At 48.6% G+C, this 20,456-nt stretch overlaps 1 protein-coding gene across 1 annotated transcript; it reads right to left on the bottom strand.

The window, feature by feature from the left end:
- Positions 1-9,659: 9,659 nt before the first annotated feature.
- Positions 9,660-12,195, bottom strand: LOC123183369 (plant cysteine oxidase 2). Its single transcript, XM_044596163.1, has 5 exons — positions 11,720-12,195; positions 10,607-10,725; positions 10,351-10,513; positions 10,030-10,236; positions 9,660-9,934 (listed from the first exon to the last, which is right to left on the bottom strand). The coding sequence occupies exons 1-5, from the start codon at positions 11,967-11,969 to the stop codon at positions 9,843-9,845; spliced, it is 831 nt and encodes a 276-aa protein (XP_044452098.1). The 5' UTR covers positions 11,970-12,195; the 3' UTR covers positions 9,660-9,842.
- Between the last annotated feature and the right edge of the window lie 8,261 nt (positions 12,196-20,456).

Here is a 20,456-nt window from a genome sequence, read left to right as displayed (position 1 = left end):
GCCCCGACGCTGCGCCACGGCCCTGCCCTGCCGTCAACGCCGCCGCACCACTGCCCGCCGGACAAGCCGGTACTCCCTCCTCCCTCCCACCCCTCTCCTTTGTCCTTCCTTCATGTATGTGATGATGGTGAAGTTGGTTCAGTGCAAAGTTTCAGAGAATTGCATGTTTTCAGCCATGTCCACAAGGTGTTTGATGAAATACTAGGGCTAGCTAGGGAACTTTGTTTTATGTGAAACTTGGCAGGATGATGTCTCCTTGGATGTTGGTGAAGATGGTCAAGTTGGTTTGTTAAAAGGAAAAACTTGTTAGTGCAAGTTTTATTAAAATTTAGTGCTGGACAGAAACTACATGAATTTTTTTGGTGGACTTGCTAGATGAAATTGGGGCTGCCCTTCTGGACTTAAGGGTTTAGTAGGAAGGTCTACAAGATGTAAAAAATTCAGAATTTTTTTAGTAAGGAAAAATAGGGTTGTAGTTCAATGCCAAGATTGGAGCAAAATTGAAAAATGGAAGTTGTGCTCAAAATTTTCAAATGACCAAAGTGGGTTTTTGAATAAAAATGATCTATAGGCATCAGAGGACTTCTCAAAAATTTTGTGGCATTTGAAAGGAATTATTTGAAATAGTTCTAGTGCAAAAAGTTACATTTAAGAAAAAAATAAGAAAATTCTACTGATGTTGTTGTTCATAGCATTTTCTTTGTGCATGTATGTATGTATGAATGGATGGATGGATGGATATGGATGTATATACAAAACATTCATATATGATGTTTTTTTGTTCATAGCAATTTTTTCCATGTATGTATAATTTATGTATGTATGTTCATATATGCAAAAGTTACATTGAAGAAAAAATAAGAAAATTCTATTTGTTTTCTTCTTCTCTTCTATCCCGATAACTTCAACACGGGGGGGGGGGGTCGATATACCCCCTCCCCGATAACGTTATTTTCCCATGTATGTATGTCGTCGTTGTCGATATAACCCCCTCCCGAATAACTTCGACATGAGGGGCGGTCGATATATATACCCCTCTCGACCGTGATAACTTATACCACGGGAGCACCCCCCGGCCCTCTCGCTCGACCAAAACTCTCAAGGACACCCAAACCGTAGAAAAAACGATGTCGGTCTCCTACCCCCTCCCGCCGCGCCCCTACCCTTGAAGCGTTGCCGAGGCCAACCCCAAACATGGAATAAGCTAGGTCTACGTTTGCACTAATATATCCACCTGCTGTCATGTTTGTGTAATAATTGCCATGTTGTAATATTTGCAGAAACAATGGAGCACGGACGAGACGAGGAAACAGAAGAGGTGTTGGGGGACATAATCTTAGCCGGAGGTGATGTCTTGTCGTATCTTAACGACAATGATGGTCTGGAAGAACAGGGTGAAGAAGCAGGCTATGGTGATCGAAGAGTGGAGGAGGAAAGACATGATTATGATGGCTCCGGTGACCCAATGCTGGTGCAAGAAGGAGCCCGTGGTGACGGCTCCAGTGACCGAACAGAGTCCGGCCAGGTAAATATATTAGTTAAGCCTGTGTTGACTAGCTAATTGATGCATTCATTGTTTTGGTATGTACACATATTAATTAACTCTCGTCTTTCTTCTTTTTTCTAGCCCTCCGGATCAAGTACAACTTCGGTAAAGAGATGAGGCCCGAAGAGAAAGTTGCGCTCGGATGAAAGGTTTGAGATCACAGCAATCGCGCGCGACGGCCAACCGATTGAACCCATCCGGCCAACCGATTGAACTCTCGTCTTTCTTCTTTTTTCTAGCCCTCCGGATCAAGCACAACTTCGGTAAAGAGACGAGGCCTGAAGAGAAAGTTGCGCTCGGATGAAAGGTTTGAGATCACAGCAATCGCGCGCTTCGGTATGATATTCTAGCCCTCCGGATCAAGCACAACTCTCGTCTTTCTACTTTGACGCTGAGAGATGCGGGATGAACTCCTAGCACCAGATCGTATGCGAGCAATTCAAGAGGAATTGGCGGCATTCTTCCTTGACCACGTGATCGCTGAAAATGGAGAATACTATGTGGACCCTGTGTTCATATATAATTAGGAGAGTATATTGTAAGAGATAATTATTGTATATATGTAGCCGGTAGTGTCGGATAGATATACGAGAAGTTGTTGTTCGACCAATCTCTCGGAGAAGGAGAGGTGGTCGATATCACTTCTCTCTGTATGCATATGTTCATGACGATCTTTTGTTTCCTTCATTTGCTTACTAGCTAGCGTGTCTAGTCCTCTCTATATGTATATAGTACGTAGCGTCGACCAAGCACGGAGATAAGAGAGGACACTTCTCTCTATTAATTAGCTAGCTAACACAATATATGAAACACCTAAATTAACCCCCCAAAACCCCCAACCCCCCCCCCCCCCCTTCAAAAAAAACAAAAACCCCAGCCCCTGAAATACTGACGCGTGGATGCCTATTGGTCCCGGTTAGTGCCACCAACCGGGACCAAAGGCCCTCCTGCCTGGGCTCGCCGCACCGGCCACGTGAAGGCTATTGGTCCTCCTGCCTGGGCTCGCCGCGCTGGCCACGTGGAGGCCCATCTATCCCGGTTCGTGTAAGAACCGGGATTAAAGGGTTAGGGCATTAGTAACGACCCTTTTGTCCCGGTTCAAAAACCGGGACAAAAGGCCCTTACCAACCGGGACAATAGGCCCTTTTTCTACCAGTGGGTGTCATATTCTTACACCAACATCGATCCACGACGCGTCGTGAGCATATCTTGATTCTGCTTCTGGGCCTTCGCCTTGGCGGAGCAAACTATTTTGAACACAGGAACTTGTAAATATAGTGGCTGAGAAGTCGTCGAAGCAGACCAGGAAACACCTTTAGAAAGCAAATCATCGTCCTGGAGAAGAAAACGCCAATAAAATTCTGTAAAAACTCTAAAGACCACGACAGTCGGCCAAATGCAAATGGATCCACCGAAAACCTGAGCCTACCGGATCTCAAAAAACAAAAGATTAATCATGACCCATTGGCAGCAGAAGAAAAAATGACCACACAGTGGTTTTGATGGACGGAATGCAATTCATGCATGCAGCGTATTAAGTTAGGCAGGGACGATCGATGGATCGAAAGCATCTTGCAGTTCAGAAACTCATTGCTGCCAAGCAGGAAGCAAGGCGGGTACCATGCCAGAAATCCGTTGGTGCTCCCAGGAGCGCGTGCTCCTCCACATGAAAAATATATTTTAAAGTGTGAAAAAATTCCAAACAAAAATTTGGCGCATACATCTCGACATTACATGTGTGCACGTCAAGTTTCAAAGAAAACCGGCATTTTTTGTGGCCTGTGTAAAAAAGACAAAAGGATGTCTTGTGAAAAGCACTTTTTAATACTGGATTTTATCTTTTTCGCACGCGACACATGAGTTGTTGGTTTTTCGCGAAACGACTTTGTGAGTATGTACAATATCAAGATGTACGCACCAAGTTTTTGTTTGGAATTTTTTGACATTTCAAAATATGTATAAAACACATTTTAAAAACCAGGAGCTCACGCTCCCATGTGCCAAAACGCCACTCTCAGTCGCATGCATACTACTAGTACAACAATAGGTGTGGACGCCGGCCGGATTAATTGGGTAGTCTCTCCTCGATAGATGGCCGATCCGATGGTTAATTCGTCGCCGCAGCAGGCAGGTAGTGCACCCGAAGGAATCGCCTCAAAACCACCGGTGAGCACCGCGAGCAGCCAGTTGAAGTTAGATAAACAAGTTTTTACTTGCTATAATCAATTCTGTTTACTTGACTAATCTTCAGACTTGCGTGAACCAGCCAGTTTTCACCACGGCTGGGACTAATTAATCTTGATTACCGAGTACTGGTACTTTCTTCGATCCATATTAATTATCAGTTGATTTAAACTAAATTAACGACAATTAATATGGAATATGTTTCGAAGAACATACTAGTATCTACTAGTACATTTTTGTTCAACCTCAACGGTTCACATGCATGACGCCCGCCGCTGCTCCACGACAATACGGCTTAATTTTGCACCAATCGAGAGGGTCTCTCCGATGGATGCGTTGGTCCACCTAAACGTATATTCTCCACGTACATATAGACAAACTTTGCAAAGAATCGAATCCTTGCCGATCGAGCTGGCTGGCTAGCCGATGAATTGATCGGGGATAGATACAAGTACGCAACTAACTTTGAATGCCAAGATGTATTAGAATCTCTAAAAAGACTAATATTAAGAAACGGAGGCAGTATGTCGTACGCGTACGTACGTCTGTATATCTGCACCGGGAAGTGCACACACGTGCAAAAACTTGTTCAGCATAGACAGGCGGTTTTGCGACAGAGTTCAGGCAGATACCGACAAGGTGTGGGCGCGATTCTCGCGTCACAGTATATAACTATATATATACATGGTCCCACCTTGTTCCCTCGTGGGTCGCGTGCGAAGTGAGCCGAGACCAGAGATTTTGAGTTAACGATGATTGAATACAGTTCAAAAACTTGAAAGACGATATAGGAGTACATAGGTACGGACGGATAAAAGATAAGATGTAGCCAACTGTGAGTATTATATTACATAGTATAATATTACATAGTATTATACTGCTTCCCATCCTTTTTAATTGTTGTTGCTTTAATACTACAACTTTTCCCGCAAAAAATACAACTTTAATACACAAATTTTACTAAAGCAGTGATAATTAATATGGATCGGAGTGGTTAGTAGAGTTTAGTTTTACTCCGAGTATTAATTAGGATTTTTTTCTAAAGTTCATACACACAAAGAGCTGTATCGGTCCTTTGACGTAGCAAGGGTGGATATATTAAAAAGAGTGTCATTATAGTGAGCAGCGGATACCAAGAGATAACTCAATAATAATGAGTTACGAGTCGTCGGATCAAAAAACGGAATCCGATAGCCGATCTTGTTGTTCTTATATATAGCCCACTGTTGCAGTGCTAATTCCCCGAGAGTCCAACTAACTTAGTTGAGCGACATTCTTAGTGTATGCTTTCTTTTCTTTCTTTTCTGTTGTCTCGATTCTATTGTATGTACTTTGACGATACCGACATGTGGATGAGGCAAAAAATCGTTGCACGTGCTGGGATTTTGTTGAAACTTTTGGACCCACGGTGATTGTGTTCCATGACGCTAGACGCACCCGACATGGCATAATGTTATGATTTGTGTGTACTCAACAAAGCTCTTATTTTTTGGCTAATTAACATAGGAAAATGAAGCCTTAAGCGCATGGGTGAATGAAGAAGGTAGGTGGCGAGTGCATGCTTATGGTTTTAATGCTTCATCACTGCTCTTTCTTCATCATGCCGAAGTTCCCGAGTCAGTGAGGTTTGTTGAAGCTTCTGGTGGGGGTTGTGTTGATCATGAAGTTGTGGCAAAGTCATCGAGACCAAGGTGTTGAGGATATTGACGATAGTGAGTGGCAGCTGACTTTGGAGTTAGATGCTTTGGTGGTGACCACTGAGTTTGGCATAGCTAATTCTACCTCGATGAAGTAGATGTTACTGCACATGGGTGTGCTTTTATGACAGAGGACGATGACACTCTACATGACTTCACTAAGTTGACCAAAAGCCTCATTGTCGTTCCTTCGATTGCCTAGTAATTGAATCACTTTGTCAAGGCAAAGAAGATAAAAATGTCAACCAATTGGTAAGTGCCGCCATGAGGGACAACCCTACAAGATGTTAGTCACCACTATGTGTTTCTTTCTTCGGTGTTCTTTATTTTGGGAGTAGATCGCATGAGGTTGCCCGGGTTGACTTGTTGGTAGATGCCATCCGTGTTGTCCTCGTCGCTGATTGAGTTTGGTGTGGGCCTGGCCCTGATTGTATTAGTTTTCGCCCAGTTTTTCAGCAATTAACTAGGCAACTATCTTCTTTTTAATCAATGAAAAAGCAAGCTTTTGCCTTTTTTTTAAAAAAGTGCAGTCTTTTTTTTTACAATCATGACGGAGATTCAAGCCTTTTGGGCTACACTTTTTTAGTGAAAAGATATTACTCTCTCCATTCTGAAATAAGTATCGGGGTTTTAGTTTTTCCAAAATAGGTGCTATTTTTAGTTCAAATTTGAACTAAAACCACATCACTTTTTTTACATTTTTTTAAATGAAGGAAGTATAACTTTTATGTTGGTCAGTGGCGGGCGGAGTGTGGCGAGACGAGAATTAATTACTGGGTATGCTATTAAACTTCAAATACGACGAGCAAAACACATATGTACAAAATAGCTAGAGCAACTTTCCGGGCATGCATACGTCACGTACTCTGGTTTGGATCGACAGGATGCCGCTGGTTTGGAGTATTGAACTACTCTCTTCTCTCAAAATAAATGTCTTATACAGCTTTATGTTAAAGTTAATATAAAGTTAAGACACTTATATTAAAACGAAGAAAGTTATTGTCGTATACCTCGCATGCACCCACAGGAATTCCCCGAGTCCATGCGTGCAAGCGGATTAAGAAGAAACTAGAATACCTCGGCGATGATGCATGCATGCAGGCCACCTACGTGCCGCCCCAACTTGCTCCCCGGCCGGGCCGCACACGAGCACACGGCGCACGAGACAAGTGCCTTTTCTTAATTGACCACACTAAGTTGCTTAGCTGACGGCATACTTTTCAGATAAGGCTGGTCACAATAAAAAATATCATAACTTGGTATATGATAGTAGTATCTTCGCAATACATAATATCATAACTTGCTATTATAGAAATTTCATTTATTGTCATACAACATATATACTAGTACACCCGCAAAAAAAACATATATACTTGTACTTCATTTATTATAATATGATATCATATTAGTACATACTCTCATTGTGACAACAAGCATTCTAGTATACAATAGAAGTACATCACAAAAGAAAAAACTAGAGAATATTTTTTGTTTCTCCATTAATGCACCAAACACTTCTATCACCGAATCTCATGTTTTCGATTCCCCCAGGATTCCACATGTCAGTATCAACCTATTTACAGTAAATTGCTGAAAACCACCACATTTGTGGCTAAGGTACCCCAAAACCATCGCTTTTGTCGAAAATAAAAAATCACCATCACATCTGCAGCAAGTGAGCAACAGACCGCACTAATTCGAAACTGAGCAGCAACAAAGCAGGAAACGGACAGAGCTTGCCCACCTGTCAGGCTTACTTGGCATGCATATGTGGACAGTATATATGTTGACGTGGAGCGGGCCCCACTTGTCATATTCCCATCTTTGCCCTATTATGTTATTATGTTTTTCTTCCTCGCATGAATCCACGCCGCGCTGGTTGCGGCTGCGGACCGAGCCGCGCCACCCGGCTCGGCCACGACCAGCAGCTCACCATGGATGGCAACGATCACGCCGTACGACCCGCTGCTGGCTCCGTTGTTGCCCAACCACCGTCTTACCAACGCGCGCAATTAGCCTGCACATGCGTTCTTGCGCCCAGCCACAACCAGGCAACCACTGTCGGCTCCTATCCAAGCACCAGCCACACCGGTGCGGCCGCCCCCGGCAAGAGCCCCATGTCCCTGCCTCTGCCCAGGCCCGTCTACAGCGCCTCCTGCTATCGGCCATGGACGAGCTATGCGAGGGGCGCCACACCGGTGCAGTCACCACTGCGAGCACCGGCGGCGGGAAGGCATGCGGGGAGGGGGCAGCGGCGCAGCAGATTCGACCGGCGACAGTCGACGAGGGAAGTGTGCTGGGAGGGGCGGTGCCAGGCGACAGGGAGGGCCGGCGACGTTGGATGACCAGTGTTGAGGGAGAGAGATATGCGGGGAGGAAGAAGGAGAGGAGAGAGGAAATAAGGTGTGGCTGACAGGTTGGACCCCTCTCCACCTTAACAGGTCAAACATTGACTAGGACTAGTCTTCGCGCCATCAGCCCAGACATGTGGGTCCCACCCGTCAGTTTTGCTATTAACGCAACTCAGTTTCGAATTAGAGTGTTTTGTTATCCACTTGACACTGAAGAGGTGGTTTTTGACAAAAGTGGTGGTTTTGAAGTACCGTAGCCACAAATGTGATGGTTCTGAGCAATTTACTTGTTTTGGGGGGTGACCGACCGTGTAACTTTACTCGAGTAGAGAACCAAATTGCACATGCATCAACCCAATCGTTTGGCAACCAAATACTCGATGCCATCAACACACAAAGTGCGATCCCGACCCGAGCAACGGACAAGTTAGGCAGCATGACCCAAGATTAATTAGTGGATGCCATCTTGGTTTTCCACACTTATTATGTTATTATGTTTTTCTTCCTCGCATGAATCCATGTTAGGCAGCAGTACCATAGTAAGCAGTGCTAGAAAGAGCATGGCAAAGAAACACACATTAACAGCAGCAAGAGGAGATGCCCAAAGAAACAACATGCCAAAGAAAGAAAGGTAGTCCTTTTCAGCAAGCCAAGCAAACAGAGACAGACGACACCCTAGACTGATTTGGTACGTAGTACATGGCCACCCTAAAAAAAGACCACTCCTGCACACAAGAACACGCTTCTCGTAAGGGCGACCATAACCGAGCAATTGTGTTCCATGAGTCTCTATTCTATGTATATCGTGTTGCAACAGTTGTTTGCTTGTATATTGTTTTGCAACCAAGCAATTATGTTCCATGAGTCTTTATTCTATGTATGCAATAGGTAGGTACTAATATATGACTAGCTAGGGGTAAGCTGACTGGAAATTTAATTTGGGCCTGTCGATCCGTTTTTAGCCGTCAGATCCGTTTTCTTCAACCTTCTGCCCCATATCATGTTCATCTTCTTCCCTGAAACCGCCCCACGTACCACCGACCTCCGTCGCTGCGGCACTACCACGCCAGCCCGGCCACCCCGCCCTCTCATCAACAGGCGGGCACCGTCGTGCTTCCCCCCAACCCCCCCCCCCCCCCCCCCCCCCCCTCCCACCCGTCACGCACACCCCTCTAAGGTAGATCACCGACGAGCCAGCCACCCTAAGATAGATCGTCGGCCGTTGCTCCTTCCATCCTTTCTTACATCCGACAAGCCTGATTCTTCTTCCAAAAATCTACTGACCCAAATAATAAATTCAAATGGCTTACGTATAGTTATTGTCTAGTACTAATATATATATTACCTCTATTACAAAAAGCTTGTCTTAGACATATCTAGATATGGATGAATATAACACTAAAACATGTCTAGATACATCCGTATTTAGACAGATCTATTACCAAGCAGTTCCACAAAGAGACAGGTAGTGGTGTCATCCCAGGTGTGATGTACAGGTCACACAGGACCTACCTACCTCAGACAGGCTGACCGAGGGTAGTGGAGTGGACACCATTTCTGTTCCCTTACGCTGTCCAGCTACAAACAGCAGTAAACCATGGAGCACAAGGCGCCTAGGCTTAACTGTCTACACAACAGATGATGCCCAAAGAAGCAAAAGGGATAAACACTCAAACCAACCACATAAAGAAAGAAACAATGGTGAAACAAACGACACTCTGGTATTTCAACAGCGCTCTGGGTTGATTGGGTACATGGTCACCATCAAAAACATTCCCGCTGCACAAACAGCACGCCTGCCCCGTACAACACGGAAACAAGAAAGAGCGACCATGCCCCCGCACGCCAGAACGAAGAAAATCGCAACACAAGACAAGATAATGACAGACGACATGAGATAGTTTCAACCCCGACGAACGGGTAAGGGTAAAAAAAAAGAGTTTGCTAGCCTGAGAGCTAGGTTGGACCGACTGACAACTGACTGACTACCTGCCTTTCGCAGGTTACAACTGTTATCTACACAAAGAAGCTAGACGGCGGGAGCGCCCTTCAGCATGCAGGTTCCTAGACGACGAAGTCCCGCGGCATCGTTACGCCCTTCATCCGGAAGGTATTGGGAATCTCCTTGAGCCAGGAGTACCGCACGTCAGCCACACCTGAAACCAGAGGACGCTTTCGTCAGTGCGCAGAAGAAACTAAGCATCAAGATGTTCTTCACAAACTGAATTTGAGACAGGAAGAAAACACTCACCAGCTGTGTTTGAGAAGGGGGTCTCGCTGTAGTACGCACAGTCCCTGCCAGCAGCGCTGCTGTAAGGGGGTCCCATGACGTCGAGAACAGCGCAAGGGGTCAGCGCCGTGAAGCAGTGCAGGTTGCCTCCGTTCTCCGGGTACAGAACTATGGTATCAGCTGAGGCGTCAACAACATTGTTTGTGTTGATCTTTGCTAGACGAGCCCCTGAAGTGAGAAATCAGGACGAGAAACAGATCAGCAAATGATTTGTCAGCGACGGGAGCATTGCTAAAGAAAAGAAGGAAATAGAGGAACAGTGAATGAAACTACGAAACTTACCGTCTGAGGTGGTGAGCGCAGTAGTGCCAGCCTCCGAGATACTCCTAGCCCAGTCATACGACTTGAGGTGCATGGAGCCGAAGAGCATCTTGCTGAAGACGGTCATCCCGGGATGGTTGTGCAGAGGAATGATAGCATGCTTTGGTAAACAGAAGATACCAAACTGCACAGAGCACACAAAGCGTTCAGAAACAGTACATTTTTTTACATGAAAAATAATCAATGCACAGGAAATGTGTGTAGGAGGCGAGCTTACCGAAAACTTGGGGCAGTCATAGAAATGCAGATAGGTGACTGCAGGAGGCCCCCTCGGCTCGCTGCGCTTGAAGCACGTCATGCTTGTGTCTATGCCAACATCTTGCAGCTTCAGGCCATCTGAAACCAACCAACAGTGTAGTGCTCAGATAAGATGCATCTCAGCATATTGATTGACAGGTCAGGTATGACATGATATTTGGATAAACATATATAAAAATGCAGGTGCATGACCCCAGAAATTGCTTTTGAAAGACATAGACGGCGGCAGAAACACTAATCAGATTCAGAATTAAATTTAGAAAGGCTGCTAGTACCAACAAGACACGAAAATCACTTGATGATGTATCAGCGAAAAGGCTTGTGCTGCCAGAGTGATTACCAGCACCAGCAGCAGCGAGGAACGGAAGCAGAGCAGTAGCAAAGCAACGCTTGTGCAGAACTGGGCATGCATGCAGAGTGACACAAACTCATCATCACACAATATGAATGAATACTGTAAACTCCAAACTTACTCGGACACTAGTGACACAAGTGTCCGAGTAATGCAATGCAATGCATGTATGAAACCCTACGCAGACCGATGAAAAACTCATGGGAGAAATGAGTAGCATGCAAAATCACTTGCACTGACAATGGTGGCCGCTGTCAGGTTCAGCAGTATACACTTGAACACACTTAATATGAGTAGTAGAACATGATGATCAGTGGTTGTGCAATGGCGTGGCGTGGCGTGGCACGGGCGGGCAGGCAGGCAGACATGCCGGCGCGTGCATGGCAAAAAAGGAACAGCAGGGGCCTCGACCTCGTGGCATGCCAGAAAAGGAGCATGTATGTAGGAGTCACGGGTCGATAGGAGCCCGCCGCGACGTGGACAAGTCGCGGGACAGCCCATTCTACATGCGTGCTGACTCTGTAATAGTCTAATCATCATTCTCCTGCGACTGCATCCTCCTAAATCCTAAGCACGGGAAACACGGATTGATGGGCGCCCATGCCATCCCGAACGAATTCACCTGGCCGAATCGAGTCGGACGGAGAATCGAACTTGGGACAGCAACCTACCTACCATGCGTAATTGGGTACGGGAGAGGGATGGGGAGGGGATGCTCACTGAGGATTGCGGCGAGGCGGGCGACGGCGTCGGGCGGGGGGACGAAGCCGGGGGCGGAGCCGGCGAAGACCTCGCGGCTGGTGTCGAAGAGGCGCTGCATCGGCGTGGGCGGCACCGGCGCCGGAACAGCGACCACGGGGGCCGCGGCGTTGGCGCTGGCGTTGGAGGACTTCTTGTTGCGGCGGCGGTTCCTGCGGGACGAGGCGGTGTCCGCGGCCACGGGTTGCCCTCCCGCCTGCGCCACCGGCATGGTCGTCGGGGAAGGGCGGATCTCGGGTCGCCGCTGCGGAGGAGGAGGGGGTCGTCGGCGGCGAGGGCGGGGGCGGGGGTGGGGTCGAGTGTGGAGGCCGGGTCGGGGGACGGGGCGGGTATATATTGGCGAGTATCGGCGGGGCGTCCATCCCTCCTCGTATGAAGACGACGAGGAATCCGCCCGGAGAGAAGCCAAAACCGGGGGCGGACGGGGGGAGACGAAGGCACAGCAGCGCGAGAGAGCGAATGGATTCCTGTGGGCGACCCAATACTGCCTCTGGTTTTCTTTATTTCTGCTCATTTACTCCCCAAATATTCGTCTTCCATCTATCCCCAGCATTATTCGTTTTATATTAGTATATATATATATGCGTATATATATATGCATATCTGCTTATTTAATGCCGGACATTTACACACTGGCTCTCGGCCGCTCGGGCGTCCCGCTCCGCCAGGTCACTCAGGCGGCGGCCGGGGACCGCGTGGACGCGCGTGCGGGCCACGTGGGCAAGCAGGCCTGCCACGCTGGAGCCCCCCCGCCGCTTCTCAAGCCTAGACCCTGTTTTGAGCTCTGAGTTTTTTCTAGTTTTTTTTCAACACAGCACAGACGCAAGCGCTCATATATACGCGCATACACTCATCCTTATGAGCATCTCCGAGAGACGGAGCTGGCATATCATCTTGAGATTTTACGAAGATGCCATATGCGCCTTGTAGTTGACGGAAATATCTCCTCCTCCAACTGAATGCGCATCGCCGGAAATGCTGAAATAAACCCAGGATAAATGCGAGCACCAGAACTTGAACCAATTTTTTTAGAGCATCATATACTAGACTTTATTACTCTTTTTTTTGAGGGGTTGGCCTTTTTACTCAACAGTCAAGTTTTACGGGGATGATTGTGGAGTCAGAACATCAACAACCACGGTTAGCAAATCTGTCCCTCAAACGCCCACGGATTCACCCATGCAACGCTACGTATAAATACGATCGACATAAAGTTCATCTTTATACAGCCGGATCACCATTTCATCACCGCACAAAAGGACGATAGTTCATCAACATATAGTGCAAATCCATACTACAAACTAAATAAAACATAGATAAAATGGGGAAGGGCGGAGGAAAACATCCTCGCGGGCGCCCCTTCCCCTTGCGATTGTCGGCGCGTCTGAGCCCCTCCTCCATGTATGCATAGGCGCGCAGCGGTGTGTCGTCGTCGGAGCTGCATGTGGAGTTGTCTGTCAGGTCAGAGTCGTCAAAGCATATTTAGCCTAACAACCTCCAGAGCAAGCAGTCCAACTCCTTCGCATGATGGCTTGGCTTCACCTTGGCCACCGCCTTCTTGTTTGTGTCACGCTCCGACAGCTCTATGGCGAGTCGAAGCGCCTTAGCATTGTTGTGACGGAGGTGTCGCGCATCCGTCTCAGCCGTCGTGAGAGAGAGGCGGAGGACCGCCGGGAGGAAAGCCGCCTCGGGATACACCGGCGCCCACGTGTGCTCTGCGTGCAGCAATCGCCTCCCCAGCCGTCGGCCTATCCTTGCAAGTTGTCGATCGCGGCAGGTTGCATGTGCCTTTGAATCAAGTGGCCTCATGCGCACCGGCATCGATGCGGGCACGACGACCCAGAGGTGCCATGGTACCATTTTTGAACTTGATGGAACCCGCATTGGTGATGGTGGGCGGCTTACCTGAAGGAGATTGGAAGCAGAATGCTGGAGCTCCGAGACGGGTGGGACAAGCCAGCAACATCGCATCAATGGGCACTGTAGAAGAGGAGTTGCCGCAGCCACCTTAGTCAAGCCGATGCCGTCTCAACGCGATACAGAGGGCAACCTCCTCCACATTGTCGGGCTCCGCGTCTCGCAATAGGCTCGACCAGCCGCCGGATTCGCCACCAAAGCCAGCGCTGCTGCTGCCATCAGTCATCAAATTAGATCGAGGGGGATTGGGAATGGAGTGGGCGGAGAGACTGGAGATTAATTTCAGTTTAGGCTGGTATGAGGGGCGCCGAAGAGCCGGCGTTTGAGACCGGTTTGAGGCGCTTGGATGGGTCGGGTTTTTTTTTTACGAGCCAGTGACCGGGCTATCCACCCAAACGTTCGGGGATGGTTTGAGATGCCCGGCTAAAGATGCTATCATGAGGCTCAACCAGGTAGATATGACAACGTGGTCATAACAAAATCTAGTCAGATAGGCAACACGACTTGCATCAAGATGGGAGCGGGCTAATGTTACACATTGGACGTTGGTCTGATCGAAAACACCAAAGCCAATGGGTCTTTTGGGTCTGCCTCATGCGTATGGACATTGGGCTAAGGGAGTCGGGCACCGCCGACCCATTCGAACAGGTGGGTCGGCTCAAATTAGGTTGCCAAAGGTTGTGGCAGCTATTTACAATAACATATTGATTGAAATATGCCCTAGAGGCAATAATAAAATGGTTATTATTATATTTCCTTAATCATGATAAAGGTTTATTATTCATGCTAGAATTGTATTGACCGAAAACTTAAATACATGTGTGAATACATAAATACCATATCCCTAGTGAGCCTCTACTAGACTAGCTCGTTGATCAAAAGATAATTAAGGTTCCCTAACCATAGACATGAGTTGTCATTTGATAATGGGATCACATCATTAGGAGAATGATGTGATGGACAAGACCATCCGTTAGTTTAGCATATGATCGTTCAGTTTATTGCTACTGCCTTCTTAATGTCAAATACATATTCCTTCGAACTCCCGGATACCGGAGGAATACCTTATGTGCTATCAAACGTCACAACATAACTGGGTGATCAAAAAGATGCTCTACAGGTATCTCCGAAGGTGTCTGTTGAGTTGGCATGGATTGAGATTGGGATTTGTCACTCCGTGTATCGGAGAGGTATCTCTGGGCCCTCTCAATAATACACATCACAAGAATCTTGCAAGCAAAGTGATTAAGGAGTTAGTTACGAGATGATGTATTATGGAACGAGTAAAGAGACTTGCCGGTAACGAGGTTGAATTAGGTATGAAGATACCGACGATCGAATCTCGAGCAAGTAACATACCGACAGACAAAGGGAATTACATATGTTGTCATAAGATTCGACCGATAAAGATCTTCATAGAATATGTAAGAACCAATATGGGCATCCATGTTCTGCTATTAGTTATTGACCGGAGAGGTGTCTCGGTCATATTTACATAGTTCTCGAATCCGTATGGTTTGCACTCTTAACGTTCATTGACGATATAGTGTTATATGAGTTATATGATTTGGTGACCGAATGTTGTTCGGAGTCCCGGATGAGATCACGGACATGACGAGGAGCTCCGGAATGGTCCGGAGGCAAATATTGATATATAGAACGATACTATTCGAACACCAGAAGAGTTTCAGAGTGCACCGGGTAGTCATCGGATCGCCGGAAGGGGTTCCGGACACCCCCGGGAGGTCTATGGGCCTAATGGGTCAAGGGGAGGGACACACCAGCCCACAAGGGGCTGGCGCGCCCCTCTCCCTGGCCGCCTGCCCTAGGGGAAGGAAAGGGGGAGGGTTGGCCCTCCTGCCTTTCCCTCCTCATGAGAGAAAGGAAAGGAGGGGGGGCTCCACCGCCCCCTGCCTTCCTCCCACACTCAAACATGGAAGGGGGCGCGGCTAGGGGCAGGAGCCCAAGTGGGATTCGGCCCCACTTGTGGCGCCTCCTGGCTGCCTTCCCTCTTCCCCCACCTATATATAGTGGGAGGGCGCACCACACATAGCCTAGGACAATCTCTTAGCCGTGTGAGGCGCCCCTCTCCACAGTTTCGTCCCTCGGTCCTATTTTCGTAATGCTTAGGTGAAGCCCTGCGGAGATAGCATCACCACCACCATCACCATACCGTCGTGCTGGATCAAGAAGGCGAGGATGTCACCGAGCTGAACGTGTGCTTAACGCGGAGGTGCCATACGTTCGGTACTTAATCGGTTGGATAGCGAAGAAGTTCGACTACATCAACCGCGTTACTAAACACTTCCGCTTATGGTCTACGAGGGTACGTAGACACACTCTCCCCTCTCGTTGCTATGAATCTCCATGGATAGATCTTGCGTGTGCATAGAATTTTTTTTGTTTTCCATGCAACGTTTCCCAACACACGAGTATTGCTAGCCTTGTGTTTATAGAATTATTTAAAGTGAGTATTGATCGAATATCAACTTTCTTCCATGCTGGAAATAGAAATGAGGCCGCATGCACACCTTGTTCCTCTTCGAACAAATAAACTCCAGAGATTCTAACATGCTAAAGGGTGAGCAACCGGAGGAGGGGCTTCCTCCTCCTAGGTTAGCGCAACAAGGGTGGGCCCCTCCCCTCAAAATATAGGCGCCAAGAGAAGGCTGGGCCACCAAGCCTAGGGGGGCCCCACTGTTTGTTCCATAGGGCCAATGCGGGTGCCTCTTCCACTTGGGCCTTACCTTGAGGACTTGCCTATGGTGGCCCAAGAACATTTCGGGAGGCTCCAGAAAATTTTGGAACCTTCCCGAGCCTTTCATTGGTCTTTTCGAGTCCTGGGGCGCCATATCAGTGAGAAAGGGGAAGCTTCCTTTTCTGTCGGCGAACCAATAATGCCACCGATTTCTTTTTCTCTTTTTCCTGCTCCGATTTTTCTTAGCATTTATTTTATTTCATTTACGACGATGATCCGTTTCCATTGTTAACATTATTATTCATATCCGATTATGGTTGTGCGGTTCACCGGCGTCGGGGAAGCGCTTATTTACTATTCAAATATTGGTTTTCTGTCACCAACATTAGTCGTTTTCATATATATTTGAATCAGTGCGGAGCATATCTGATTATTCAATACAAAATATTTATGCTCCGCACTGAGCCGTTCGGTGGCCTCTCACCTTGCCTGGTCAAGCGCCAGCGGAACGCGTGGTCGCGCATGCAGGCCATGTGGCCGCGCTTCTGGAGCCACCACACCACTTCTCTATACCCTATTTTGATCTCCGGGAGCATCTACAGTCGAAGACATCTAATCCTTCCCCTCAAATAACCACGGACGCGTCCGGGGTGACCGGACACTCCTCATTTTTGTGCTTTTGCACCTGTGTATCTTAAATCTGGCCCGTCGTATCCATGCAACACATGCAAGTATGAAAATAAACTTATGTAGATCAACGAACTAGCATCAATATAGTTAAATCGCGACATAATTCTAACAGAAAAAATCATCGGACAACAAAACGATGTAGTTTCAATCGGACCGTACACTAAACATATGATAAAAAACTTAATTAAACGGGGAACAACAGAGGAAATCACCATTTCCTTGCCGTCCCATTCCTCTTGTGGGGGGACAGTCCTGCTTTGGCCTTCGGTGTAGGCGTCGGCCGTCGGAGGGTCGTCGTCATCGTTGTTGAAGTTTGATCCATCATCGGAGTCGTCCGACAGCTCCATGTGACCCCCGGCAAGTCTCTGCAGCAAGCACTCCAGCTCATGGGCGTGCCTCCTCGCCTTCGCTGACAACTCGCGCTCCGGTAGCTCGACAGCGAGTTGGAGCGCTTTGGTGTTCTTCCACCGTAGCCGCCACCCATCTGTCTCCACCGTTGTCATGAGTGCCAGGGAACGGACGTAAAGAGCGGGTCCTCGGGAACGACCGACGCGCGCGCAAGTGCCCGCCATCTTGCCGACTCAGCGCCCGCCTCCATGGCCTCCCTCGAGCATTGCCGCTCACGCCGTGCGGCCCGCGCCTCCGTCTCGGGCATCCTCGACCGGCCCGGTGTCGGCGAGGGCACAAGCACACAACAATGCCCATGGACGCCCTCCTCAGGTATATTGGATGTTGTGGTGGCGTACCTGGAGTGGTGCGGAGCGGGCGGCGCTCCCACACGTGCTGCACGCCGGACGGGAGGGCCCAACAACGTCGCCCGCACTGCGAAGGCGGGCGAAGGTAATAGCACATCGCTCCATGAGCTACCTCTACTACTGCTGCCCTGTTCTAGACGGGAGCGGCGCAAAGCAATGCGGACAGTGACTGCATCGATCTTGCTCTCATCGCTGGAGCCGGAGCCGCTGCAATCATCCGCCACGGATGAGGTTGAGTAGAGGAGAGGACAAATTGGGAAGAGGAGAGGCTGTAGAGATAGTGAGTAGACTGAGCAGACTGCTGGCTAGGGTTCATCGAAGGGTATATATGTGGGGTCGGGGTGGGCCGGACTGACGTAGCGGAAGCGCTCGGGCTTCCCCATTTCCGCCCCACATTTTGGCTGGATATGAGGGGCGCCGGAGAGCCTGGATGTTCTAGGATGGTTTGATACACCCGGGTGGGTCGGCTTTTTGTGACCGGTCAGCCCGCCCGGGCGTTTGAGACGGGTTTGAGACCCCGACTGTAGATGCTCTGAGTCCCCTAAAAAATTGAACTATGAGTTTTTATAAATCGTTTGGAATCAACTTTTTTTAGTGTATCATATTAGGCTTTATCACCCTTTTTAATGGGAGTTAGCTTTATTACACAAGAGTCAAATTTATAGGGATGATGGCGGGGCCAGAGTATCTACAACCAGGTTAGCAACTCTATCCACTCAACTCCCCGCTGACGTGCTCATCCGCGGGCACTGACCGGGTACGCCTCATATCTGTGCGCCCACAACCGCGTCCCTCATACCTGAAACCCCAAACCTATGCAACACTACGTAAAAATATGGTCAACACACAGTTCATCTCTACACAACCGGATCACCATTTCATCGCCGGACAAAAAGACCATAGTTCATCAGCATACAGTACAAATCCATACTGCAAACTACTTAATACCTAAATAAAACATAGATAAAACGGAAAAAGGTAGAGGAAATCACCATCTCCTCGCTGGCTCCTACCCCTTGCAGTCGTCGGTGCGGCTGAGCCCCTCCTCCATGTACGCATCGGCATGCATTTTCGTCGGAGCTGTAAGTGGAGTCGTCCGTCAGTTCGGACTCGTCGAAGCATGTTTTGCCTAATAGCCTCCGGAGTAGGTGGTCCAACTCCTTCGCATGGTGGGCCGACTCTTCCTTCACCACCGCCTCCTTGTTTGCCTCCCGCTCAAACAACTCGATGGCAAGTTTGAGCACCCTGGTATTCCTGCGATGGATGCGCTGTGCACCCATCCCCGCCGTCGTTAGAGAGCGGCAGAGGAGCGACACGAGGAGCACGACCTCGGGATACACGGGCGCGTGGCCATCGCCTCCCCAATGGCTACCCAATCCTCGCCCGCTGCCGCTCGCGGCCAGTTGCCCGTGCCTCTGAATTGGGCATCCTAATACACACTGGCACCGATGCAGGCACGATGACCAAGTGGTGCCTGGGTACCACTTCCGGACTGGATGGAACCCGCATTGGTGGTGGTGGGCGGTGTACCCGAAGGAGACTGGAAATAGAGCGACCGGAGCACAGCGGCGGGTGGGATGGGTTGGCAACGTCACCAACGTTGCATCGACAAGCAATGGGCACTGTGGAAGAGGAGCTACCGCTGCCGCCTTGGTTGAGCCGCGACCGCCTCAACGCGATGCAGAGGGCAACCTCCACCACATTGTCGGGCTCCACGTCGCGCAACAGGCTCGACCAGCCATCGAAGTCGCGCTGCTGCCGTCGCCAGTCATCAATTCAGATGGGGGATTGGGAGTGGAGTGGATGGAGAGGGAAGTGAAGTAGACTGCGGATTGACTCCAGTTTGGGTTGGATACGGGGGGTGCCAGATAGCCCAGGCATTTGAGGCATGTTTGAGGCGTACGACTGGTCGTTTGTTTTTTATTCGGCTGTCCGCCTATACATTTGGGGATGGTTTGAGGTACCCGGCTAAAGACCCTATCATGAGGCTCAGCCAGCCAGATATGACGTCGTGGCCCTAACAAATGCTAGTCAGATAGGCAACACGACTTGCATCAAGATGGGATCGGGCCAATGTTACACATTGGACGTTGGTCTGATCGAAAACACCGAAGCCAACGGGTCTTTTGGGTCTGCCTCATGCGTATGGATATTGGGCTAGGGGAGTCGGGCAATGCCGACCCATCGAAACGGGTGGGTCGGCCCAAATTCGGTTGCCAAAGGTTGTGGCAGCCATTTTACAATAATATATGCATTTGCGAGTATTGTTAGCCTTGTGTTTATAGAATTATTCAAAGTGAGTATTGATCCAATATCAACTTTCTTCCATGCTCGAAATAGAAATGAGGCCGCATGCATACCTTGTTTCTCTTCGAACAATAAACTCTAGAGATTTTAACATGCTAAAGGGTGAGCAATTGGAGGAGGGGCGCTTCCTCCTCCTAGGTTGGTGCAACAAGGGTGGACCCCTCACCCCAAAATCTAGGCGCCGAGAGAAGGTTTGGCCAGCAAGCTTAGGGGGCGCCCCAATCTTTGTTGCATTGTTGCATAGGGCCAATGCGGGTGCCTCTTCCACTTGGGCCTTACCTTGAGGACTAGCCTATGGTGGCCCAGGAATATTTTGGGAGGCTCCAGAAAA

This window comes from Triticum aestivum, chromosome 1D (genome assembly GCF_018294505.1).
Source record: "Triticum aestivum cultivar Chinese Spring chromosome 1D, IWGSC CS RefSeq v2.1, whole genome shotgun sequence".
NCBI lineage: Eukaryota > Viridiplantae > Streptophyta > Magnoliopsida > Poales > Poaceae > Triticum > Triticum aestivum.
This window is presented reverse-complemented; position numbering and strand designations above follow the sequence as displayed.

What these genes read in the sequence shown, in the direction of transcription:
- LOC123183369 (XM_044596163.1), bottom strand. Translation starts at nt 11,969, where the DNA reads ATGCCGGTGGCGCAGGCGGGAGGGCAACCCGTGGCCGCGGACACCGCC. An exon ending in TGCGCTCACCACCTCAGACG is followed by an intron (nt 10,237 to 10,350) that starts GTAAGTTTCGTA and finishes TTCTCACTTCAG; the next exon opens with GGGCTCGTCTAGCAAAGATC. An exon ending in CCCCTTCTCAAACACAGCTG is followed by an intron (nt 9,935 to 10,029) that starts GTGAGTGTTTTC and finishes CTCTGGTTTCAG; the next exon opens with GTGTGGCTGACGTGCGGTAC.